The sequence below is a fragment of the Manis pentadactyla genome, chromosome 14 (genome assembly GCF_030020395.1).
Source record: "Manis pentadactyla isolate mManPen7 chromosome 14, mManPen7.hap1, whole genome shotgun sequence".
Taxonomy (NCBI): Eukaryota; Metazoa; Chordata; class Mammalia; order Pholidota; family Manidae; genus Manis; species Manis pentadactyla.
Window position 1 is genome coordinate 61,708,164 of NC_080032.1, and position 26,659 is coordinate 61,734,822.

The 26,659-nt window shown below is 38.8% G+C and overlaps 1 protein-coding gene across 1 annotated transcript in view; it reads right to left on the minus strand.

Moving 5' to 3' along the window:
- The window catches only part of PARP11 (poly(ADP-ribose) polymerase family member 11), a 35,114-nt gene extending 11,399 nt beyond the window's left edge, over positions 1–23,715 (minus strand). The window contains 9 exon segments of the mRNA XM_036908433.2: positions 121–251; positions 332–404; positions 3,441–3,516; positions 3,941–3,965; positions 3,967–4,013; positions 5,819–5,939; positions 6,550–6,678; positions 8,197–8,310; positions 23,517–23,715. Of these exon segments, the coding sequence (XP_036764328.1) occupies positions 121–251; positions 332–404; positions 3,441–3,516; positions 3,941–3,965; positions 3,967–4,013; positions 5,819–5,939; positions 6,550–6,675 (599 nt within the window). The 5' untranslated portion in view covers positions 6,676–6,678; positions 8,197–8,310; positions 23,517–23,715.
- Between the last annotated feature and the right edge of the window lie 2,944 nt (positions 23,716–26,659).

The following is a 26,659-nucleotide window of genomic DNA, read 5'->3' on the forward strand; positions in this document are numbered from 1 at the left end:
CTGCCCAGTTCATGTGACGCCACTGAAAAGTAACAGAATTAAACATTTGTGCTTCACTATCTCTAAGACTGTGAAAGTCTTAGAGGCCAAGGAGAGGGTTCAGATTAGAAACTGTCTCACCTGCAAAAGAACTCCCACAAGTCTAGGTTTTGAATTCTCTGAATTCTTTTAATTCTGTTGCGATCCATTGTTTTCCCAAAGAGACTAGCAACTTCATTATATTCATGTGTTTGATTGTGCAAAGGAATAAGCTGGAAAAAGAAGTTTGCATCATTTTATTGGGGTCCTTTCCAGTCTCTCATACAGTATGGTTAATCAATCATACACTTACCTGGTAGGGTAAGTCAGTATTCACGTTCTCCCAGTGCGAGGGCATGGGGATAGCCTCATTTTCACAGATATAACTTTAAACAGCAAGAGACAAAACAAAAGTATTAGAAGCTGACTGTAATTATTGCCAATGATTTAGCCTTGTCTCCAAAGCCGAATTTTCATGTTTGGGGTATTGTGAAAAATACAATTAAGTGTAGCTCTTGTTTGCATTTTAAAATATCTACTGTGTGCTACTTTTTAGGTGTTGAACTGAGGATTTTGAAAACATCCAAACCTATAAAACATTAATATTTCAAAAATTTTTTGAAATATTTCAAAAAAAGTTGTTTGCCATGTTTTTCTAAAATTGCCAGTATTTCTTTAAAATTTAAGGAAGATTTTAGATAAAGAAAAGGAATTTCCAAGCAGAGAATCACAGTTCTGATTTTAAAAAGAAACTCTTTAATATACTTATACTGCCTATGAATAAAATCCAAACCCCTCAGCCACAAATTCAGAGGTCTTCAATATCTAACTCAAACCTAAACCTTTCTCTGTGCACTGCCTACTATTCACCTACGTGGCCCACATGAATTAACCTAGTGCAGTCAGCAAAACTTCGAAAAACACTGATCTACTGTGTTTAAGGCACCAGATGCGAACACAGGAAAAGATAGCAAATTGGGGGGGGGCTGAATGGCAAAAGGCTGAAATTGCCGTTCTGATCCTCTTGGGTTGCCAGTTACTTTAGAAATTCATAAATTTCAAGGCTATCTTTAGCTTAATTCTTTAAAGATAGTTTTAATTTTTGAAAGACCATACAATCACGATGTAAGGATTAAGAACTATAAAGCAGTGAGCAGCAAATAGTCTCCTTCCCACTCCAGTGCACGGTCTGTCTAGTTCACACCTCTTACCCCCCTGCAAGCAATCACTGTCCTCCGTCTTTCGGGTAGCCTTCCAGAGCTTCTTTAGGTTAGCATGAGTCCACTTTTCACTCACACAATACGTACTCAGTATGTTCACTTAATATGTACTCAGAGATTGTTTCATGTCAGCAGGTGGAAAGTATCCTCCTTCACATCCTACCACAGAGCCCGGCACAGGTGGGCACTCAGTAAACACTGGCCGATGAGCGGGTGCATTCTACTGCACAGAATCATGGAGTTCTGTTGCATGGGCACACCACTATTTATTTTATAGCCCCTCACTGCTGGTATCTAGCTGGTCTTCAACTTTTGGCTATCGTTAAGAATGTGCAATGAAGAAGTCTGTCCATTTGTCATGTTACATGTCCATTAGTCTATCTGTAAGATAACATCTTTGAAATGGAATTTCTGGGCCAAAGAATATATTTATTTAAGATTTTGACAGATATGTCCAAATACCTTCTTTGAAGGCTGTACTCATTGACATTCCCACCAGATATGTAGAGAATGACAATTTTCCAACAACCTTTCCAAACAGGTGTTTTATCAAACTTTTGAGTTTTTGCCAATCTGACAGTAGAAAGTAGTCTGGTATAACATGTATGTCTTTTATTATGAGGGAGGCTGTAGGAACTATTCAAAATCTTAGCTCCTTTTTCTAATAGGTTGTTGGTCTTCTATTCAGAGATTCCTAGAAGTATTTCATATACTGCAGATGTGAACCACACACATGAACCTTTGACTGTCATAATGAGTAACAATAATTATCCCAGTATTTTTTAACTTTGCCTGAAATATCTTTTAGCTATGGAGAAGATCTTATTTTTATTTTTACGTAGCCCATTGCCTTAATTAATTGTAAATTCCTTGCAAAAGGAAACATGTACTGTTCACATTGCATGTAATAAATCCTCAATCTATCCCTGTAATATATAAACAGACATGTCTATATCAGTACCTACTTAATTTCACTGTTCTACAGTATCCTACCTAACTGTTCCTCTTTTTATTAACTTGCTTATTGCCCTCCATTCTGATTACTTCCCCCTTCTCCTGCCTTTGTTCTATGGTTTGTATAGTCTGTGAGAGAACAAAGTGCCTGACCCTATCATGTGCCTCCTCTCCCAGCCAAAGTACACCAGACATAGAAACAAATGGTTACAATAACATTTGCCATTATTATGTCTTATTTTTCTCCCAGATTATATACTCTTTCAAGATAAGCCATTCCTTTATTATATGCCTTGTACTTAAGAAGGATTATGATAGATCTTACAAGAAAATAATATTCTCTAAATCCCTCAGAAGTACTAGAACATTCATTATATAAATACTTGAATTATTTTTAAATCATAATGCTAAAATATAAGCCAAAAGTCTTAAGAAACATATTGATAGAAACTGAAACATTTCCTTCCTTACTGTAATCCTTTCAAAATATCTCCTTGGAAGGAGCAAATAGGTATCCCCTACAACCTGCAGACAAGCGTTAGTTTTTTCTGTTTCATTTTAAGTTCTTTGAATGGCAGAAATTTCAATATTTGCTTGGGGAATCACTCCAGACACGCTCTGAGAATTTCCCTTCAATTTCATTCACATGAGTAACAAATATTTATTCCCTTCTGGCCTTTATACCTGTCTTCTCAGGCTATACCCAGGAGGAGACAGCGAAATGGGACGCCTGCAGTGGGGACCCAGCCCCTGGCAGCTGGCCGCTCTCTGCCACTGTCCACCACGCTGCCAGTTTCCTGAGGCCTCCTCTAGTCACGGCAGGTTTGAATTTACCCCAGGAGTTGCCCAATGGGGATCAGTGGAGGTAGAGACAAAGTGGGCAACTACCAAATAACTGGATGGTTCCATGAGAGGATTTCCAAATTAATTCCATTTACCTCAGTAGGTACTGTAAGGGTTTATAGCAGAGACCAAAAAGCATTTCGTAACTACCACACAAACTGTTCTGAAGAACTGAAAAATATAAATATGTAAGAGGAAGTGAAAAGGATAACAGGAAAGGAAACACGGGCAGAAAATAATAATACTGCTTTTTCATCAACTAATATGAAATTCAATAATGAAAATATGGATACGATTAACCTACCATTAAAGAACCTACCAAAATATTTGTTCCTCTGTTAAATATTAAGAAAGAGGAGAGAGAAGAAAAGGCCATTTTTTCTACTCCTCTTCTTTTTACAATACCTGAAAGCACTGATTGAAAAGGGGGCTCTTTTTATTAGGCGCTGCTTTCCAGTGGTGAGATTCATTTGCTTCATTTCTGTATACAAAGAAGAAGATATTAGAAAGGTCATAGACACACACAGCTCACACAGTCACAAAGATTTGTAGCCACACTACGTGATGGTCAGGAATCAAGGAGCTTTGTGGGTAACTGACAAGCATAGGACATTAAAGACACTCTGCCATACAACTATTTATCATGGTATAGAAGTGCTATTCAGGTGGCACATTGCTTGATCTAAGGTCACACGTAAGGATACTAACTTCATACACCACTCTGTATGCAGGGTCCTTTCTTTGCTGTATCATACTTAGGTTAAACTGACACTAAAATAGAAGAGTTCTAAAACTTAGGAAAATTTAGAGTGCTAGAAAGAGAAAGATATTATAGTACTGAGTTTTCAGGTTGGTTTACTTTGACTTCTCCACAGATTTTGGAAATGATAAAAAAGATACATTACCATTATAAAACTTGCACAATTCACAGAATTTCAAAAATTTGTACATTTCTTGCCTTCTCTTTAAATTGAATACCTAAACCAAAAAATAGAAAACCTAGCTAGACTCAATACATAACTTAAATAAAAGATTCTAGTGATAGAAGACTAATTAACCAAAGGTACCATTTTCTTCTTTCTTCTATGCCTCAGCTGTGGCAGTATTTACCAGGTCCATTTCTTCATTCCCACAAAATTAAGGGGTCTTAATGTGAGATGCTATTTAAGGACATCTTTTCTAGTTGGCATCATTCCATTCCATACCCATCCAAGCAAATGCTATGATCAAGAATGTTCTGCCCTGTGTTTGCCTAGGCTGTGCACATACAGGTGTTATCACTGTTCAGGGGAAAAGCAGGATTGTCCAGCACATGGAGCAACATCTGTAGTGTCTTCTTACACCACCTCATTTTAAGGTTACTTTTCACCATTTTTATAGAGAGAACCTGAGTTGCCTTGTGGCAGGATGGTTGGAACTAATTTTGCAAATAGTACATGTGAAATGTTAGTACCTATCCCTTTGAAACAGTATCATTATATAAAGGGTTAGGAAACTTGAGTTATTATATGAAACTCCTTTTCTTTGATAAAGATTTTTTAAAATAAACTACACTGTCTGAAAACTTCCCCAAAAATACAGCTTACTATTTAATATTCTTGCAGAAACGTGGCCTGCTGAATTATCTACCAAATACTTCACCCTTGACATGAAGCCTGATGTCTGTTCATATTGTGATGTCTCAGTAACGCTTCAGTACTGGCACTCATGCACAAGACTAAAGATCTAACAGACACCTTCAGTCTAGATTATAGAACACAAATGGCAGGGCCCCCTTACAGGCAGCCTGTTTGCCTAATGTCATAAAAGAGAAGTTACAGTTAGTCAGGAGTAAGAATCTAATGGTTTTAACTCTTGATAATTTAAAAAAAAAAACTTTGAAAAAAAAAGAATCATTATAGATCTGGATGCATCAACCTCTTACTGGACAAATCCCCGTCACCATTCCTGGGCCGGGCTCATCCAGGGGAACTTCCTAAGGTCCCCCAGCCCTGGCCCTCACAGCACACTACTAACGCTCTCATACAGACGCTACTCACAGGACCTGGGAAAGGGCAGCTGGAGGGCTCTGCTGGATAGCAACCAAAAGGCACTTTTATTAAGAAAGCCTCCCTGTTTCAGATCTCGTTTGCCTTTGGGCAACAAATAGCAGAAGCAGCAGCTTGAAAATGAAGGGATGGAATCCAACAGGTTTTTCATAGGGTACCTAAAAAGCTCATGTATCATGAATGAAAGCCCAAATAGAGCTAGTTTCCAGATTAGCTGGCTAACCTGTAAAAGAGCCAATCAAGTCAGAAAATGGCAGAAGGAAAATGTCCGTTAAAGAAATACTTTTCCAGCACAGACACCAACAGATGGGTCATTTTGTTGGACTTTGGGTCTTGAAATGATTACCAGCCACCTAACACTTTGTCACTTAACCTCTCAGATTGATCCTCAAAAGAAACAGGTTCCTACCTATTTCTGACAACTGATGGGATGATGAATAAAACAAGAGCTAAAAAGTCTTTTGTGCTACTTAGAAAAGATGCATCACATAAGCTCAAAATATATGACAATTTGCACATATATTAGTAACTATGAGCATATAAATACTCCTTTATAAAAGGGAATGTCACTCAAGATGATTTTAAATCTTTAGGTTTTTAGAGGTATTTTTGCATATTACAAAGAGGATTTACTTCACTGTTTACAAATATTAACTAATCCTGATCTTCAGAACTGTAGTTTTACCATATCAGTATATTAAAAACAACACAACTATTAGGGAAAAAAAAACATACCTGCAAAGTCTATCTTGTAGCTGAATTTGAAAGTGGTAAAAGAAATGGAGCCACAAGGGTTTGCTTTGAAGCTTTTCTCGATATCTTCACTGCTAACTGAACACTGAATGTTGGTGTCCGGCTTTAAGACAAACCAGAAAGTTTCATTTACCAGCTGTTCATATTAATGGCTTGGCCACAGACAGAGAATGGATGGACGAGGGAAACACACTAATAACCTGAAACACACTAATAACCTGTTCTAGTTCCCAACACACAGGGAGAACCACAGCTAAGCCACTCTGGACAAAGTACATTAACTTTTTGGAGTTTGACTTTCTTTAACATCTGCTTCATTTATTGTGAGAACAAAGGAGAACATATATCTACAAAACCTAACATAATACCTGGCATATTCAAGGTGTTTGATATGGGCTTATTCTCTTCCCTTTCTCTTTGTCCACCATCTCAAACTTGAAGTTGCTGAGACGTACTGATACCATGCGACTGTCAGTCACATTCGCCCTCTGCACACACAGAAAACTTACTGTTCCTTCTAAATAACTTAACGTGAAAATCCAGGGGTGACGGGGGTGGAAGGAAAAGGAAAAGGACTAGAAGAATTTCTAATTTTTCAGTTAAGCTATCTGATTTCCTTAGGGTTTGGTTTCTTACAGGTCCTCATTTTTTACATCAGCAGGATGATGCTAAGTGATCTAAATCCCTTCTGCCACGTCCTGGAAAGGAGATACCTGGAACATGTGCCACTTCCCGCACTCCGCCAAGTAAAACCAGCCCCACTGGGTATCTGATGTGTCCATTTCATCCATATCACTATCTGTCGTTTTGGGTAAGAATTCTTCTGCTTTGTGAAACATCTCCTGAAAAACCAGAAAGAGGCAGAGGAAGAAATAGTTCTCTTTGTAACCAAGGTTATTTTGACACATCATTTTTCTTCTACAAAGAGCTGCATTCCAATTGTCTTTCCCACAGTAACATTTTAAAAATAGCCTTCTGTCTTATATGTTGGCTCTGAAGATACACATTTAAAAAGCCTTGAATAACATTGTTTAACAATTAAGACAACTAATAACACACTTAGGTAGAACGTATCAATGTCCATTCAACCATTTAAGTAAGCTATACCAACACATACAAGCATGTGGGTCCTCAGTATAGTGCCAAGACAGCTCTTTTTTTTAAAACAATTCTGTCTTATCACATGTTCATGTATTTGGTCAAAAGGATCTATGCTATCACTAAGATAAGAGACATCTGAGTTTGGTTTTATGCATTAATTATTTTACTTAGTGGCATGGAAAAATGTTTACAATATATAGTACTGAGTATAAAAGGTTACAATAAACACAAATAGTATGATCCAATTTTAATAAAAAACACATCTACATGTTTACCCATGAATGTACATGTATGTATGTATGTACATACATACAAAGTCTGGATGAACATACTACAGTTCATCAGTTTTCTCTTGAGCGCTAAAATATTAATAATAGTAGCCCTAATATGACTCTTGCGATGTACCATGCGTTGTTCTAAGTACTGTACAGATAGTAACTCATTTAGGTCTCACAACAACCCCAAATTTGTAAATGAGGAAACTGGGGCACAGAGAGGTCATACAATGGGAAAACCAGAATTCAGACCCAGTCAGTCTGGATCTGGGGTCTGTGCACTTCACCACTACAGTGTATTGCCTTATACTTCATTATCAATGATTTTGTAATCTTAACTATATCAAGTAGCTACTGTACACATTATCTCTAAAATATTTTGAATATTCTTGGATGGAGACTGTGATGAAAATTAGGTCACCAGAAAAAGGGCAAAGAAGTTAGTCAAAAAAGATTAAACTTTATCTGGAATGTAACTTGTCCTTATTCTTTAAAGTTTTTTTTTCCCATTATTAATTTAGATTTGAAAATATTCTTGCAAAAACATCTGAACATTCGAGATAAAACTGAAGACTTTTCAGACCATTACCTCTGCTGCTGGTATCTTCCCACCTCCTTTCTCCAGGGCTAACCTATGCTATTAACTTACTGTGCAACTTTCAGACTTTTGTGTTTAATATTTAATGTAAATATGCATATACGAACTATATTTGGTTATTGGTGATTCATTAAAAATTTTACTTTCAATAGATCTGATTAAAAATATATATATATGTACTACTTGGGTAATTTAGAAAATAAATCATTTTTAATTTCACTATTTAAAATGCCCATCCCGTTTTCAGGGGCTGTGTAATCTGGGATGAGTTTCTATTACCCTGTCTCGGTAAGTTTTCTCTTCACAAACTGGAAATTGAAGGCTCCTTCCTCACTGGGTTGTTGTTAGACAAATGAAATAAGGCAGTAAAGTACCAAGTACAATACCTGAGCTCAATGAAGGGGGCTTGTTATTTTTTATTGATGTTTGGAAACTCTCTCCAAGGAATGCTGTGATTATTTTCAGATTTTTTTCCTTCATGTTTTAAAGTTGACCAGCTGCTGAGAAATGAAAAACAGAACACCCTAGGATCAGGAGCTTCAGATACAGGACCCACTATTTACCTGATATATTTTATCCAGATAATAAAGGCAAAGATGTAAAGTTGAAAATCAGTTATACAGGTTAACTATTCACAATTATTGCTCTTCCTTCTATTGCTCATATCATTTGTCCCTTTTTACCATGAGAGAGAAAGCAAGCATGAATGACCTAAATTTAGTTTTTCTTCTGAAAATAACCAGAAAAATTTGAAAGGATGAGTTTGAAGGTAATAGTTAAGATAAATATTTGGCTTATGTGTTCTATATTTTCTCTACTAGAAGAGAGAATTTTTATAAAGGGGGATGAGAAATAGACAAGTACCCTTTGTATGGCACATGTCCATGCGTGCTTTGCTCCATCACACCATCCCTCTTTCAGCCAGGCTGTAAGTGAAAGTGCTTTACCAAAGTCCTTCCTGAACTTCCTGTCATAGCGAGCCCTGGGTGGAACCTCAGACAGACTCACACTCATCCCTGTTTGAGAGCACGATACACAGGGACCACTGCAGTGAACATTCCTACACCACTTCCAATTTTGTAAAAGTCTTTGTCACTTTACATTATTTTCTTCATAACCCAACATGCAGAAGAACTCGTTCTTCTCCAGGAAAAACCAAAGCACAGAAAATACCATTATTTTGTCTAGAACAGAGTTAGCTGTACAAAGTTTAAGAAACACCCAAAGCCCCACGAGTGTCAGTTCTTCCCTAAGCTGCTGACCCCACTGCCTCATTCTCAAATGGAGAAAGTTGCTCCTTCTCTCCTGTTGCAAAAGCTTACTTTGATTGTTTTGCTTCACAGATGCTATAGGTTTTCTCCAAATGACTCAAATGATAAAAGGAAATCTTACAGCTTCCCACCATAAGTTTTCCATCCAAAGAAAGGGCTATTCTGTATAATTAGGCTCAAAGAATAAGTCCAACTTAAATTAATAACTTAAAAACACTAAAACCATAATGGACCTAGGGAAGAGCACATTTATGGGCAATAAGACGAATGTGTTCAAGTTGGTTCTCATAGAGAAGGCAATTAATAAATGTTAGCTACATGAATTAGTTCAGCCACACTGCTCTGCCTTGAGTTTCCAGTTTTGAACTGGCAGATAAGGATTCTTCCTGTAGATCAGGCTGTAAAGAGAAAAAGCTAGTATAAAGTGGAAAAGCATTCTGTAAATTTTCAAGTGCGATGGATATACTGATGGAACCTGTCCTTAATTCTATCCATTCTAAAGGGAATATTTACTTACAGGGCCTGGGAACAAGTTAGTCCAGATCATCAAACTGAAAGCCTATGTGGAAAGTGAGTTTAATGTCAAAATTTTAGTCTATAGGAGAAAAATAATGCTGCCTTCCAAATTGGCTAAAGCCTTCTGATAAGTTTTTGACAATAAACAAAATATAATTTCTTTTGTTAGTATAAACATAATTACCTTGAGGAAATCATATTTGGTAATGAAAACTTCCTTGTCTTTTATAAAAAGATCTACAACCTAATATTAAAAGTTTAGAAATAGGGTGGAATTGCAGGAATGACAGAGTAAGGAACTCAGTGGAACTTCTCACCAGCAAAACCACATTTTAACAAGTGAAGATCATTTTAAAAAACAAAACAAAACCAAAAAATTACATTTAAAGTCTCTGAAAATTGTCATAAGGGCATACAACAAATGGAGAAACATTTATCCAAGAAAATCTACTAAATCTCAGAACAGGCAGGAGTGTGCAGCATTTCAGCCAGGATCTGCTCCATTACCCCAATTCCGCCAGCTCTGTGTTATAGAAGCTCTACTTCAGGCATGTGCAGATAAGACAACAGGGTTTCCCTTTCCCTCATCTCCCAGTTTGGGGCTGGTGTCACTCTGGTAAGGGTGGGTGGCTGATGCGCTCATCCCCTTCATCCTAGAGATGCAGAAGGTCTATTCTGGGCCAGCAACATAAAGGACTGGTTTCCATTCCTCCCCACTCATTTGGTAGAAGCTCTACTCCAGGCCTCAAAGGCTAAGAATAAGGGCCCTGATTGCTACCACCCAAGTTTGCTCAGAGAGTAGAAGTTTCATGTTAGGAGGAGTAAGTCAAGAAGACTTGCTGCCACCACCCCTCCCACCCAGTGCCCACTTAAAGAGTGGGTGTCACTCTGAGAAAAGTGGGCTCCCATCCCCAGCCCCAGGTGCAGTAGCACAGGAGTTTTACCGCAGGGGAAAGGTACACCATAAAGACAAAGAGCTCTACATCTCTGCCTGAAGGAACTGACTTTATTTGGAACAGAAAGTAGAGAACCTCAAGCTTAAGAACATTAATCAAGAAAATGGAAATATTGATGAAAAGCAATTAAGAAAAGGCTCAAAGCTCTGACACAAGCAGAATGGCAGAGTAGGCAGGAATTTCATATAGAGAACTAGGACAGCCAAGAAGAGCCCTCCTGGTATTACGGTCAACCATGGGAGTCAGGAAAGCTGTTCACCAGCACTAGGCTCTATCTTCCCAGAAATGAACAGAGCTGGTCATGGGGCAGACTTTAAAACATTTCCTAAGCTGCATAAGATCCATCAAGACAGGGTGGAAGCCTCACTGGCACAAAGGGCTCAAACACAACCTCTGACCAAACAATGACCGAACAACAAACAAACAACTGAAAAAGTGCCCTTTCTCCACGAATCTTACTTTTGTAAAAGCAAAACAAAACAGAACAAAACAAAACAGTTGTCAATATGTTTGTGGGTCTATTTCTGGACTCTATTCTCTTCTAATAATAATTTTCTCTATCTTGATGCCAATACTACACTGTTTTGATTACTATCTTTTCTTCAGTAATGTTTTATAGTTTTCAGCGTACAGATCTTACACATAATTTATGCAAGATTCTTGCCTAAGCAGTCTTTTTTTTATTAGACTCCCCCCCTTCACCAAATCCCCCCACAAACCCCATTACAGTCACTGTCCATCAGTGTAGTAAGATGCTGTAGAATTACTACTTTTCTTCTCTGTGTTGCACAGCCCTCCCTTTGCACCCCCCCCCGCCCACATTACACATGCTAATTGTAAGGCTCCCTTTCTTTTACCCCACCCTTATCCCTCCCTTCCCACCCATCCTCCCCAGACACTTTCCCTTTGGTAACTGTTAGTCCATTCTTGGGTTCTGTGAGTCTGCTGCTGTTCTGTTCCTTCAGTTTTTCTTTGTTCTTATACTCCACAGATGACTGAAATCATTTGGTACTTGTCTTTCTCCACCTGGCTTATTTCACTGAGCATAGTACCCTCTAGCTCCGTCCATGTTGTTGCAAATGGTGCGATTTGTTTTCTTCTTATGGCTGAATAATATTCCATTGTGTATATGTACCATCTCTTCTTTATCCATTCATCTACTGATGGACACTTAGGTTGCTTCCATTTCTTGGCTATTGTAAATAGTGCTGCAATAAACATAGGGGTGCATCTGACTTTTTCAAAGTGGGCTGCTGCATTCTTAGGGTAAATTCCTAGGAGTGGAATTCCTGGGTCAAATGGTATTTCTATTTTGAGCTTTCTGAGTAACCTCCATACTGCTTTCCACAATGGTTGAACTGATTTACATTCCCACCAGCAGTGTAGGAGGGTTCCCCTTTCTCCACAACCTCGCCAACATTTGTTGTTGTTTGTCCTAAGCAGTCCCCTTTTTGATACAATTGTAAATGGAATTCCATTTTAATTTCAGTTTGATTGCCTATTGCCAATAGTTTAGAAATACTTGACTTTTGTATATGGATCCTGTATTCAGCAACCTTACTAAACTAATTATTTCTATGAGTTTTTTGCCATTCCACCAGATTTTCTATATAGGCATTAGACAGATAAATAAGACAGACAGACAGACAGACAGACAGACAGACAGACAGACAGATAGATAGATAGATAGATGGCTTTATTTCTTTTTTCTAGCATGTAGATGCCCTTTCTTTCTTTTCCATGCCTTCTTTTTCTTGCCTTATTGCCCTGGTTATAATCTCTAATACAATGTTGAATAAAGAATGGACATCATTTCCTTGTTCCTAATCTTGGTGAGAAAGTCTCCAGTCTTTTGCTATTAAGTTTGATATAAAGTGTAGGTATTTTGTAGATGCCCCTTGTCAGAGGTCCCCCCAAGATCACCCTCAGACTCACAAGAGAAGGACTCACAGGATTCAAAAGTTGTTCTACTCATGATTACAGTTTATTACAGTAAAAACATACAGAATAAAGGGAATAAAATAAAACTAAACAAAATAAAGCACATGGGGTAAAGTCTGGAGAAAACCATGTACAAGCTTCCAAGTGTATTTTCCCAGTGAAGTCACAGAGGACACATTTAATTCTCCCAGCAATCATGTGTGGCAACAACTGAAAAATGTTGCAAACCAGGGATGCTCACCTGAGCCCAGGTGTCCAGGGTTTTATTGGGATCTAGTGATGGAAGCATGCAACATCTGTATGACTAAACATCAGTTGCTAAATTCCAGACCTCCAGAGGGGAAGCAAGTGTTCACCATAAATCACACTGCTAGTATAACATACCTGGACAACTAGTATAGCATAGCTCCAGATTTCAAACGTGCAAATAAACCCATTCTAAGAGTTCAGTTCTCTGGAATTAGGCAAAATACATCCTTGGAAACAGGCCTTTCTTGAGAATATACATGGCTTGAGCAACCCAGGCCTACTGGGCTAACCCCTTTCCACATATCCCTTATCAAGTTAAGCAAGTTCTCTTTTTTTTTCTAGGTTGCTGTGTTTTTATCAGGAATAAATACTGGATTTTTTCAAAGAGTTTTTCTGCATGCACTGAAATGATCATATGGTTTTCATTTTAGTTTATAAGTGAATTATACAGATAGTTCAAATATTAAACTAACCTTGACTTTTGAGGGTAAACATCATCTGGTAATGATGCATTAATCTTCTTATATATTGTTAGATTCAATTTGCTAAAATTTGTTTAGAATTTTTGCATCTCTGACCATTAGAGATACTGGGCTATAGTTTTCTTGTAACATCTTTGACTGTTTTTGCTATCTGGGAAATGACAGCTTCACAAAATGGGTTGTGTAGTAGTACCCTCTCTTTAAATTTTTACCTTTTCTTCAATTTCCTGAAAGACTGTGCAGAACATTTCTTCCTTAAATGTTTGTTAGAATTCATGAGTAAAACCATATGAACCTGGATTTTCTGTCAGTAAGGCAGGCTTTTTCTACAAATTTAAATTATTTGATAGATATTGGGCTGTTATTTCTTCTTGAGGGAGCTTTGAGAGTTTGTGTCTTAGAGAGAAGACGTCCGTTTCATCTAGGTTCTCAAATTGATTGACAGTAAGTTATTCATAACATTCCTTTATTCTTAAATGTTTGCCAAATATGTAGTGACATTTTGTCTCTCATTCTCAATATTGGTCATTTATATTTTCTTTTTCTCCTGATCTGTCTGGCTAGAGGTTTATTAATTGTACTGATATTTCCCAAAAAATTCAATGTTTGGTTTAATTGATTATCTGTTTCCATTTTAGTGATTTCCACTCGAAACTTTATTTCCTTGTTTCTGCTTGAGTTTATAATATGCTCTTCTTTTTCTAGTTTTGTAAGGAGGAAGCTGTGCTCACTGATTTGTGACATTTCTTCTTTTCTAATACAGGCATCGATTCACAAATTCCCAAGTAGTGTTTTAGCACCATACCACAAAATTCATGTATTTTCATTCTATTTTCCCTTTTTCTTTGACCAATGAGTTATTTTATAATCATTATTTATTTATCAAATGCTTGAGGATTTTTCAGACGTCAATTTAAATTAAATTGAATTTTAATTTAATTCCATTTTGATCAGATAACATACTTTAGATGACTTGAATTCTTGGAAATATATTGAGACTTATTTTATGGCCCTGGATTTGGCCCATCTTGTTAAATGTTAATCTCTGTGAAGTCGGAAAAAAATTGTATTCAGTTGTTGTTGGGTGTAATGGTCAATAAATGTGAGTTAGGTCAAGTTGGTTGACAGTGTTGTACAAGTCTTCTATGTCCTTGGTCATTTCTATCTACTTATTCTGTCAATTATTTAGACAGGAATATTAAAATCTCCAACTATAATGGAATTTGTCTATTCCTCCTTACAGTTCTATTAGTTTTGCTTCATGTATTTTGAAGCTCTATTATTTGGCATATCAATGTTTAGGATTATTACTGATTAACTAACATCTTTATCATTAAGAAATGACATTCTTTATCCTGGTAATATCATTATCTCTCAAATCTACTTTAATATTAATAAACCACTTAAGCTTTCTCTTGATAAGTGTTAGCACTATCTCTTTTCATTTAATTTCATCCTATTTGTGTCTTTACATTCAAAGTGCATTTCTTGCGGACAACCTACAGTTGGGTCTTGCTTTTTAAGCCAATCTGACAATCTGCCTTCTAATTGGGGTGTTCGGAATATTTATTTTGGTTGATTATTGACATGGTTAGGTTTAGGTTTATCATCTTATCTTTTTACTTGTCCCAACTGTTCTTTGTTCCCTTTTGGATTGAATACTTTCAGGGTTCCATTTTTTTCTCCTTTGGTGGTTTATTAACTGTAATTCTTTGTCCACACATACTACATTTATTTCTTCATTTCCTATGTACTCTAAAACCCACTCTAATTTAGCTTTTCTAGCTTCTGGCACAGTATGTCCTGTTCCATCACAAAAAAAAAAAGAGGGGAGCCCTTGCTAGGATCTCCAATGAATTCCACATTGCTAGATCCTACGCACTTTTAGCAGTCTTCATCTTCCTTGACCTCTCAGTAACATTCCACAGTTTACTATTGGTCCTGAATCACTCTTTTCTTGGTTTCCATGAAATCATACCCTCTGAACTGTTTTAGATTATTGGCTATAAATTCTCAAACTTCTTTGCACCCTGACTTCCATTTAGCCTGTAACTTTTAGGGCCTCTTACGTGCAGTCCTAGCCCCTTTTCCTGTCTTTCTCAGCATCTTCAAAACATGGTCCTCAAGAATTATGAAGTAGATCACAGGCATTTTCAGAGGAAAAAGTAATGAAAGAAATTTGTTCATACACATTCTGCGAAGTTGAAATTTAAGAGTAATAATGATTCACATGAAAATCCCTTTATTTTCTTTAAAGTTACCAACTTGCTGTAATATCTCATTATGTTCAATCTGTGTTGATCAGTTCCTATCAGCTAGTGTTCAGCAAATTAGATGGTGTAAAGCCAAGTAAATTTTCAAAGCCTCAAATCAATTTGCTTTGTTGATAGGCATACAGAACAGACCGAGACTAAAGAGGCATTCTTCAGCTAAAACAGCTATAAAAGTCTCAATACTGTTGAGAGCTCTCAATCTGAATTTAATGCCCAATTTAATTGTGAGAAAAAACACGCTATTGACAAAATGTCTTTATTCAATGACTCTGTTGGAAGTCACATAATACTAATGGCACATGTACGTAAGAGCAATTATTATCACATGAGTGTTTCAACATATATTTCATTTTAAAATTGAACAAATTACTTGTGGAGAAAATATATGAATCAGTTCTTACAGTATATATACTATGTAATGAGGTAGAAGTACTCAACTTCTGGTTCTGCTTCTCAATGAAACTCATAGTACAAGGGATGACAGTTTTCATTTAGACAATGGTACTTTTGCAAGCTGTGACATAGGTTGAAAAGGTGTGACACATTCAAAACTGACTAGCACAAGCTGCACATATAGCAAAAAAAGGTGTTGCTGTATTACTAAAATATGTTTTAAACATATGGAACAGTTAAAAGCCAACAATATGCCTCCTGATTGTGGCTGAGTGTTGAAGGAAAGGATGAAAATTGAGCATCAGCAAATCTTGACTACTCAGAGTATGTGCTCTCAGCTTTGTGGGAAGAAATGGCAGTGTTTGCAAGATCACTCCTTCCACTCAAGTTTACTGGGTGCCAAGGAAAAAAGTGCTGACAGGAGTTTCTGAAAGGAGGGATGAAATAAAAACATTCCTTCATAAGGCTGATAATACCAATAGTCATTCAGGATTTAGAGGCCTGTGGAAGCGCAGACCTGAAATATATTCAGAATCTTAAATAACCTGAACCTTCTATTTCAAAGCCAAAATACTCCAATTTTTAATACTGATAGTAAGATATGAGAGTTTCTAGTTATCAAACTATGCTGCAAATGGCTTAGTTGCTAGGATGTGATTCCTCCCCAGAATCTGATCGTTTTCTTTACTCCTCAGAGAGTGACACTGATGTTATTACTGTAGATATACAAAGAACACATGCAAATGTTACAAGAAAACATGAACAGATACTTTCCAGAGACTGAAGCAATCGAAGAATGACTACCAATCCATTTGCCGCTACCTTCTAAACATTCAGTCTGGTTGAAACATTTGCTCCCATATTATTTAACATTGTAAGTGTGTCAATTTGGGAACTGATGGAACACTAGGAATAGTCTTTAGAGAGAAATCTTCCTATAACTTCTCAGTCTGTGTTTGATCTTGGTATTCTGAAACACTTGAGAGAGCCAGCAAACACCAGTTGCAAATCCTGACAATCTATAATTATAGCATGGGATTTCCTACTTCAGTAGAAATGTAAAGTTAAAAAAAAGCATCTGGGTCTAACCTACATCTCAAGCTATTTATCAACAAGTTAGATAGATACAAAAATATCCTTTTAAATAGTACAAACTGGCAATCTGCATGGGTGCTGATAGTTTAAGAAACTCTCTCCTAGGAATCTCACTCACTCCCATGATTTTAAAAGCCATCTATACAGGCTGAGGCTGAAATTATAATTTCTGGCCCAGGCTTCTCTGTGCTCCAGATTTCCCTATTCAATTACCTCTTTGAATTAATTACTTGACTGCCTCATAGACACATTAGACCTGTAATAGGCCCCAAACCAAACTCCTAATCTTGCATGTTTTCCCCTTTCTTGATCTTCCCATCTCAGTGGGGATGTCTTCTCCCGGCTGCCCTTGTCAGAAACCTAGCATTCACCAAAGTGCGTTTTGAACTGATCCCCCTCTCTCTCCACTAGTACCCACTTAGTCCAAGTTACCTCTACCTCCCCCTGGGCTACCTAGAACTTCCAAGTGGTCTTCCAACAGCCCTTCTGATGCCCCTCTGTATCAGTTTTCAATTGCTGCTGGAACAAATTACCACAAACTTTGTGGCTTAAAACAGTACAAATTTATTATCCAATAGTTCTGTTTAAGTGTGACATGGACTCACTGTGTGGAAATCAAGCTGGGGTTGATTTCTTTCTCAAGGTTATGGGGGGATGTCCTTCCTTGACCTTTCCAGCTTCTGGAAGCTGCCCACATCCCTGCCTCGGGGCCCCTTACTTCATCACCAAAGCCTGCAGTACTGTATCTCTTCGACTACTGTTCCTTAGTCTGCTCCCTTTGACCCACTTCTTTGGTCTCCTTCCACTTTTAAGTACCCTCGTGATTATACTAGGTCCAACTGGATAATCCAAGATACTCTCCCTAGTCCAAGGTCAGCTGGTTAGCTACCTTAATTCCCCTTTACTGTGTAACACCACACTGATTCACAGTTTCTGGGCACTAGGATGTGGGTATCTTTGGAAGCCATGGTTCTGCCAACTGCACTCTCTGAAACAGCTCATTTTCCACACAGCAGCTGGAGTGGTCATTTTTAAAAACGCAAATGTTCACATCACTTCCTATATAAAATCCTTCAATGGCTTTCCGCTCCTCAAAAGATAAAGTTCAAAATCTTAAACATGTGCCACAAAGCCATGCATGGCGGTTTCTACCTACCTACTGGCCTCATCTTCTGGTTCACTGTGTTCCAGCCACACATGGCTTCTCTCTGTTCCTCCAACACCAAGCTCCTTTCTGCCATGGGGTCTCCACTCACACAGCTTCTGCTGCCTGATCAGCCCTCCTTGCCTCCCATCCAACCTCAACCTGGCCAACTCTCACTCAATCCTTCAGACCTGTGTAAAAGTGACTCTGTAAAAGCGGTGGCCTTACCTGATTCCCCAGTCTAGGCCTAGCTTATCCTATTATATGCTGTCACTGCAGCCTTTCCTTTCCGAGCTGTTACTACAATTGGAGTTAAATGTTATCTGTGTTAATTACTTGCTTAATGTCAGCCTCCCTATACAGTCTGCAAGCCCACAAGGGCAGGGGCCGCTGTAAGCCCTGGGACTTAGCACCAACTGGCATACAGTGGTGCTTAATAAATAAATGAGTGCCATCAGACATTATTTCAAACACACATCTAACTGTTGGAAGGTAAGTTGCATAAGCTAAAGACCTCTCACCATTCTGATTGTGCATTTTAGGCCAGGTGGGTCACCCTGAGCATCTGATCTCAACCCATCCTTCAGACCTCTGTTACAAACATATGCCTCCACCCTGTACCTCGAACCCGGTTTTTCTCCCTGATACCGAAACCCATCAGACTCATTTCCTTGGCCTGACGCTGCATCTGCCATGCCAGTCCTGTGGAGGATTGCTTCTCTACTCTTGCTCAGGTGTTGCACCACTAGAAAAAAGTTCTAAAATCATGGGAGTTGGTGTCACACAAAGGTCATGATTTCCTACAACTCAGGAATCCTTCCTTTTCTCTGACTCCCTGTGCCTTTCTTCACAGGTCTTTTTCTACTCATTTTAAATCCTATATCCTAAGTTAGACTGGAAAGAGCATATATCCTGAGCCACAAAGATCTAGACTTAAATCTGGTTCCATCCTTATTTAGAAAGTTCACAAAACTTTTAGCTTTAGTAACGTTACTAAAAAAAAAAAAAAAAGAGGATAGTAATGTATTAATTCCTATCTCACAGAGGTATTAGATATCCCAAGCGTGGGCATACTCTGCTAGGACCGTCCCAGCCACCAAACACTGGCACATCATGCGCTTTACTAACTCCACTGTTAGAACAATTTTATTGTTCTACAAAGAATGCCAAGACAATGAAGGCATCAGTATGTGAACCCCGGATTCTGTGCTGACCCTAGGAACACATCTCCACAGACATCAAGCTCTTACAGATGTTTTATTTCTGGGAACACGTCCTACCTCCATCCTCCCGGAAGCCTGAGGGTGTCTATAACAGACATCGCCTGACTCAGCAGAGAGATTACATAGACACCAGGTACCACGGCCCACAACCCCTCCGCCCTCATCTCGGAAGGTGCTGAGAACACACTGAGACTTTGTACAGCGATAAGTGCCTTCTCCGCTTCACTCCTCTGTCCCATCTGTGCTTGCTGCTCCTTCACTTCCGGGGGCTTTGGTCATTTTGCTTCCTTTGACTTCTCTAGACCATGTCTGTAGCTCAAACACCTGACTTCAACAAACCCACAAACCCCCGATACCCACTGGTATCACTTTCTCCCCCCAAACTATATGGCAAGGCCTCTGAGGGCTAGGCTCTGATTTGATCCATGTTCGCAGTGTCCCCCGTCCCCGCCCTACTGTCTAGAGTGGTGTTTTATATAGCAGATACTAATTATTCATTGGTTGACTGAATAATGAATTATGACTGAGTCTGGCTTAGACCTACTAACTTTGAACTATCAGAGCAACAACGAGTTGCTGATCACCCAACTCAGAGAAGGGTTCAGGACTAAAGGTGTACATTTGGCAGGCGTATTTACTACACTTCAGTGATATCTGAAGCGTTGGAGCTCATCAAGAAAGGATGTGCAACATTTCAGGGGTAGAAGAAGGCAGTGAAGCTAAATCGAGATTATGATTCAAAGATAAACCATGGAAAGAAGAAATCCAAAGGAGTACAGTCTCAGGAAAATGAAAAAAGAGATTTGTGAAACACTGCTAATGGCATCAATGTTATAGAAAGACAGAAGAGGTGTAAAGGTTGTCATTGCAAATGGTGAGTTGAAAGTTCTTGGTGACCAGCTAGTTAAGTAAGGTGTCAGGCGCAGAAGTGGAGCTGAAGGAGTGAAGTATGAGTAAGAATGCAAAAGTGTAAGATTAATCTTCCAAGAAGGGTAACAGGAAAAAAGAGAATCACTGTGCCAATGAAGCCTGGAGGCAGCTGTGAATACAGAGTAACAGAGGACAGGGTGGCTCAGCAGGTCAAGCATGGTGCCAATATATAAATGTTACCACTGGACCACCAAGCAACAGAAGGGCCTGAAAGAGGACTCAGGAGCTAATAGAATCCTGTTGCTGACTCAACCTACGTGACATTGGGAAAAGCATTTTCTCCTCCTTTAGTAACTCTTCAGATTATTCTAATGGTTTGAGTTAATAAATGGAAAGGAACTATCATGGAAAGTAAGGTCATGTTACTGCAATAGATGGTTTGTGATCTTGAACAGATGGGTAATAATGATCTACTTATTCCAATCCCAGCAAAGAGGGATGAGACAACAACAGAGAGACAGGAAAAGGCAGGATAAAGGCAGGGTACACAGTCAAGGCAGCAATGGTAGGCCGCACAACTTCTTTCTACAGACTTTGCCGTTTTCCTAAACTGGGGAAAGGTCAGACAAGGGCCGCCTCCCGCAGGTGGATGGAGAACTGCCAATGGCCCATATCACAACTGAAGGTGCCTGCTGCTTCTGTCAGTCTGGGCTGCCTTGGCAGGGACATTATGCTTACCCCAACATGCCTAGCCAGTGAAAGCCCTGAGCAGAATCATCACTGATTTCATGACTGTCTTGAAAAATATAATAAAACTGTGTACTGAGATAAAATTTATTTATAACTCCTTGGTTATCCTGTTTTGGGTCACCTCCGCTCCCGCACAGCAATGTTGCAAGCTCAGTGGTGATTTTCCACACCAAATCATGTCATGGACACTTTCACTTGGAAGGGGAAGCTGCTTCTGAGTACAGCCAGGCCCAGCTTCAATGTGGTAATTCCTCAAAATACTTGTGAAGGGGATACAGTATCACACAGAAGGTATATTGCAATAGGAGGTATGTTTGCAGATCATAGGTGGCATATTAAGGTCATGAATGCTACCAGAAATAGGGAGAAGCTAGGCAGAAATCTTTAATTAAAGCAGCTAACAATGCCCTTCCTTCACAATGCAGAATTTATTCTCTCATTCAGTGGAAAGAAATGGTGAATAATTATTTAAATTGGTGGGTAATGCAAGTCACCTGCATTTCTCTTCAGGATGCATCATGGATTTTTGTTTTTAAATCTTCCCAATTATGTTTGGCTTAGGGTAACAAAAATTAACTTTCATTCCATGAGCACAGCTGGACTATCCAGATGTCTCTTCTATTAAAAGAAACTAACAGGTCAATGGAGAAACCCACATGAAGAATGTCACAGTATTTTTAAAAATTAAACTGTCCATATTGACAGGATTCATAGGCTCATAGGAAGAAAAACAGTATCAGTAAGAAAACACAGCACTGAGACACATTAGGGTGGCAGGAGAATAAGGGTTGAAAGAAGAATGTGGGATTTTTATGTGGAAGCTTCAGCACTACCAAGAAAAGTCAGTCAGTCTGCTCCACTGAAATCAAGCAAAACTGTTAGAAAGACTTCAGAGAAAACAGCATTTCTTATAAAGAAATGAGATAACAATGTAACAAACCAAATATATGAGTCATTAATGCCTTTATAACCCTCACAAACATACATATGATACGATAGCAAATGCTGATGTGTATGTGACACCAAAGGGAGATGAGCATTGGAGCAAAGGACTCTCTCTAGTACTAATCCAATCACCTTTGTTAATTCAAAAATATTTACTGAGTGCCTACTATGTACCATGTGCTGTTTGTTCTCTAGTCTGTCATAATAAACAACAGACAAAAATCCCTGCCCATATGGAGCGTACAACATAGTAAAAAACTTAAAACATGTGATTTAGAGCAAGACATGTACTTGGGTGACTAAAAGGTTTGTTTTGGAGAAATCAAGATGAAAAGGACTGCTAATAAAAATTGATACATACACATATATAATGATATAAAAGGAAGACTGTGATGACAGTCTGAATATATAAGCAGAGAGCACATTCTCATAACTCAAAATTATTTTTGCCAAAATCAAATACCAGCAATTACTTACTTTCCTCTGATGTGGCCTGATATTACAGTATTCATGTTTGAATAAAAAACAACAAAAACAAACCCTAGACAATGACCATCCGTACATGGTGGACTGGGATGGAACCACAATGTGCGACCAACAAATGCAGATCAACGGACTCGTTTCCACTGGACGAAAACTGAAAATGTAAGAATAAACTGATAAGCTCTCTTATCAGTTCACTGGAAATATATTCCGGAGAGGGAAAAAAGAAAAGCAGCACTGATTACAGCAAAGGAGTGGTTGCAAGTGGGAAACAGGGTCATGAAGTAAATGTAGGCAGTGATCTCTGCGTACGGGGTAGTTTCCTCTATTTAGTCAATTTGCTGAAATATGATTCTGCCATTATTTTCAGTCAACTCACAAGGTGTAAACAGTGTACATCTGCCGTTACCAGGCGATTTCAACTCTGGTAAGAGATGAGTGGAATACTCTTGGCAAGTAGATTCCACTGTGAGAAGGCTGCACATGAAATAAACAAATGTATAAAAGCATAGCAGACAAAACACATGCAGACAGAATGCGAATACAGAAGACAAACAAGGAGGGAAACAAGACGCAGCTGAAACGTTCCAGGTCATCAATTCTGTCCACTGGAAAAAGAAATTCTAAGAACTTCACGATCTAAAGGCTTCGAATATACACCTGGTCTCCCAAGTATTAAATGGCTGTCCACCAGGGAGGCACAAGGAGTAATGACGGTTCCTCCGAGGCCCATTCAAGACGCAGGGGTCGAATCCCCAAGCTTTAGATGGGGCGGGACTGGCAAGTACACCGGAGGCAAAGGAAGAGTACAGGTTCAAAGCCCAGTAACTCCAATTAGAAAGCAAAACACAAAATTTAAAAAAAAAACGGTGAAGGGAGGCCGGCGGAGAAACCACATCAAGTAAAATAATACAATTGTAATAGGAAAGCAATACAGAATCGAGCCATCTCCAAAACGCAAGAAGCCAGAGACTGTAAAAGCCTCAAGGGCCGGATCTTCAGGCTCCCGGAACTCAACACCCAGCCTAACGCGGGTGAGTGGGAGCAGTTCGCGGGAACCCCCTCTCCCACCGGCCCCGCCCATTGGGTCCGCCCCGTCCCGCCCGGCTACTCACTGGATTCGCTTCCCACATAACGGTGGTGAAATCGGCAGAGAGAGCCTGGGGGAAGGGGCTAGCCGCTGGGCCGAGGTGCTGGTTTTTTTCTCGATGGTCGCAGGAGAAATCGGATGGAGCGGCAACCTTTACGCTGGCCTTCCTTCTCCCCCTCCCGGTCACAAGCCAGCGTCTTCGGACCACCGAACCTCACGACTTCCGCTCGAAGCCAGCCAACCAGCGCTGGCCCCGCCCCTACCCGGAAGCTCGCCCCGCCCCTGTCGCTCCCTAACGTGCTCCGCGGGAGGCTCGCAATGGGCGGGACTTGCTGTTACAATGGAGTTTAAAGGGCCTCCGGTTCAAGGGCCCTTCCAGTGCTCAACCCCCAGTGCAGCATCCCCACCCATGGCTGGGAGAATTTCCTCCGATATACCGATCACTATATGGTGAGTGTAGTGGCCAAGAGCGGCAGACTTGGGAATTAATCCCAGCGTGGCCGACGGCACTTGGGACACATTTCACAATCTGACTCAGTTTTCTCATCCTCAGAATGGAGATCATAATAGCAGCTATCCAGGGGTGTAGTGAGGTTATTGAAAGCACTTAGCACAGTATTTTGCATACAGTAAGAGCTCAATAAGTGACAGTTACTTGCCAGACACTGTGCTGGATTCTGGGGTGAACAAGACACTCATATGCCTTCACGGAGCTTAGAGGCTTGAGAGAAAACAACGACAAAAAAAGGAATTTAGATAAATGAAAAAGAACAGTATGGTTTATAGGTAGCGTGGCAAGTACAGGGTTCCATGAGAGCATGCTTACCTAGGAGAGAGTATCTGCTTTCCCTGTCCCCTTTAAGAGGCTTAAGCTAAGACGTCAAGGATGTACTCATACTGAACTTACCTAGGTAAAGAGAACTTAGAGAGGGAAAGAATCTTCTAGACAAAAGTAGAATCTACCTATGAGAAATGAAAAAAAATTAAAAAGCAGTTTGTTATATACCTTCACACATTTAAAAAAATTTATCAAAGAATACCTACAGACTTAGAACCTGAGTTTTTCACTTAATATGATGTGGATATCCTTCATTCTAATACATATAAATCTATTTCATCATTTTGAAGTAGACTTATGGCATTCCATGGTTTGTATGTATGTCACACACACACAACACACATGAAATTATCCATGTGATACCTAGACATGTAAGGGGTTTTGTATTTTTTACTATTCCCCCTCCAAAAAAGATGCAGCGATAAACATTCTTGTGCACACACTTCTGTACATCTGTCTGTCTACCTCCTTGGAATTAGTTCCTAGAAATGGAAATGTTCAGGAGATTCTGGAATTTCAATTTTTAATACAAATTACCAAACAGCACTCGCAAGTAGTATTTAAGTTTGCAGTCTCTAGTTTATCCTTGTAAATGGATTGAGACAGGGATCTTCACTTTTATTTTTCACTTACTTTTTGCCAAGTGGTTAACCAGTTATTCCAATATCATATTGAATAATCCATTCTTCTCCCCATTACTCTGAAGTGCCACCATTAATCACAAACTAAATTGGTGTGTGTGTGCATCTGTTTCTGAACGTTCTTGTCTATTCTATTAGCTATCTCTTTATTCCTGTGCTCTGGCACACTAAGTATAGCTTTGTAATGTATTTGCTCTCTCAAAGTAATTCATCTCCTAATTCTCTTCTTTTTCAATATTTTCCAAATCATGAGTCTTCCTATTCAAGAACACACTCTTCATGAATTTTATCTTTTTAAGTACATAAATTTTTTTCCACAAATATTTGCACAATTTTTGTGACATTTGTTCCTACATGACATAAGGTTTTTGTTATTATTGTGAATGAGATATTTTTCCTTGCTGTAAGTTAGGAAAACTATTGATTTTTGTGTATTTATCTTATATCCTACTACACTGTGAAAATGTCTTATTAGTTCTAATAGCATGTCAGCTGATCTTTGAATTTTAATGTTGATAATCCTATCACCTACAAATAATGGAGTTTTCTCTCTTCCTGTTGCAATGGTCAAAGCCTCAGAAAATTTTTGAAGAATGCAGGAAAAGATTATGGGCATTTAGTCTTTAATGCAGTAAGACAAGAATTTGCCTTTGGTACTTGATATTCTTTAATACACCATCATCTTTAAAGAAATTTCCTTCTATTCCTCATTTACCATGAGTTTTTAATTGGGAAAAGATGTTAAATTTTATCAACCGTCTCTTAAGCTCCATTACTGTATTTATTTTCACTTTGACTTACTGAAAAATGAACTTTACTAATATATGTCTTAATGTTCAACGCCCCCTTACATCTGCTTCATCGTTCAATTCTTTGAATACACTGCTGCTTTTATATTTAGGATTAATGAAATCAGTCCATTGTTACTTGTGTTTTTGTGATTTTCTTTAACAAGTTTTGCTAAGTGAACAGTAGCAGTTTAAGTTATTTTAGAAATTATCTCTTCCTTAAAGGTGGAGTGCATTTTTTACAAAGCAAGTTTAACTGGAAGGATTAGGACCAGGTCCTCCACATTTCTGGGGGTTGGGTTGTACTTCATTTCCTTGAAGTCTTGTGGTTGCCTGGGCTGATGGTCAGAGAATGGGCTGGGAATAATACAACTGATTTGGACATATATCAAGTGAATGCGCTTTTAAAGTATACTGTTATATCCCAAGTAATATGAAGAGAACATATTTCATAAAACAAAAATAGCTGTGCAGATTTTAGTAATAACTTTTTTCTTATTATTCTTTATTTATGACCACTGGGAGAGCAAGGGTGGGCAGGGACTTAATGATCATTTAGTCCTGGGTCACAGACTGTGGCCTAACAAGCTTTAGCACACAGAGTATGTAAAGTTTTGGGATAAGTGGCCACCATTTGAAAACTGGGAAGTTTCACATTAAATTATGTGGATCTCCAACTTCCCTCAGACGCTGTACTCTCCTGTGGCAGCACCTGGCCAAAGGCCTGCTGATCCCTCTGCACTGGACTGGGCTCTCAGGTTTGCCTGCATTACCATTCTGGTATCTCTCCTCCTCATTTAAGTTACCTATATGGGCTCTTAAGGCACTTGGGTTTGTACTCATGATAACCCACCTTGAATTTTGCTGAGGAAATGTAATAGACCTGAGACTTTCTAAAATG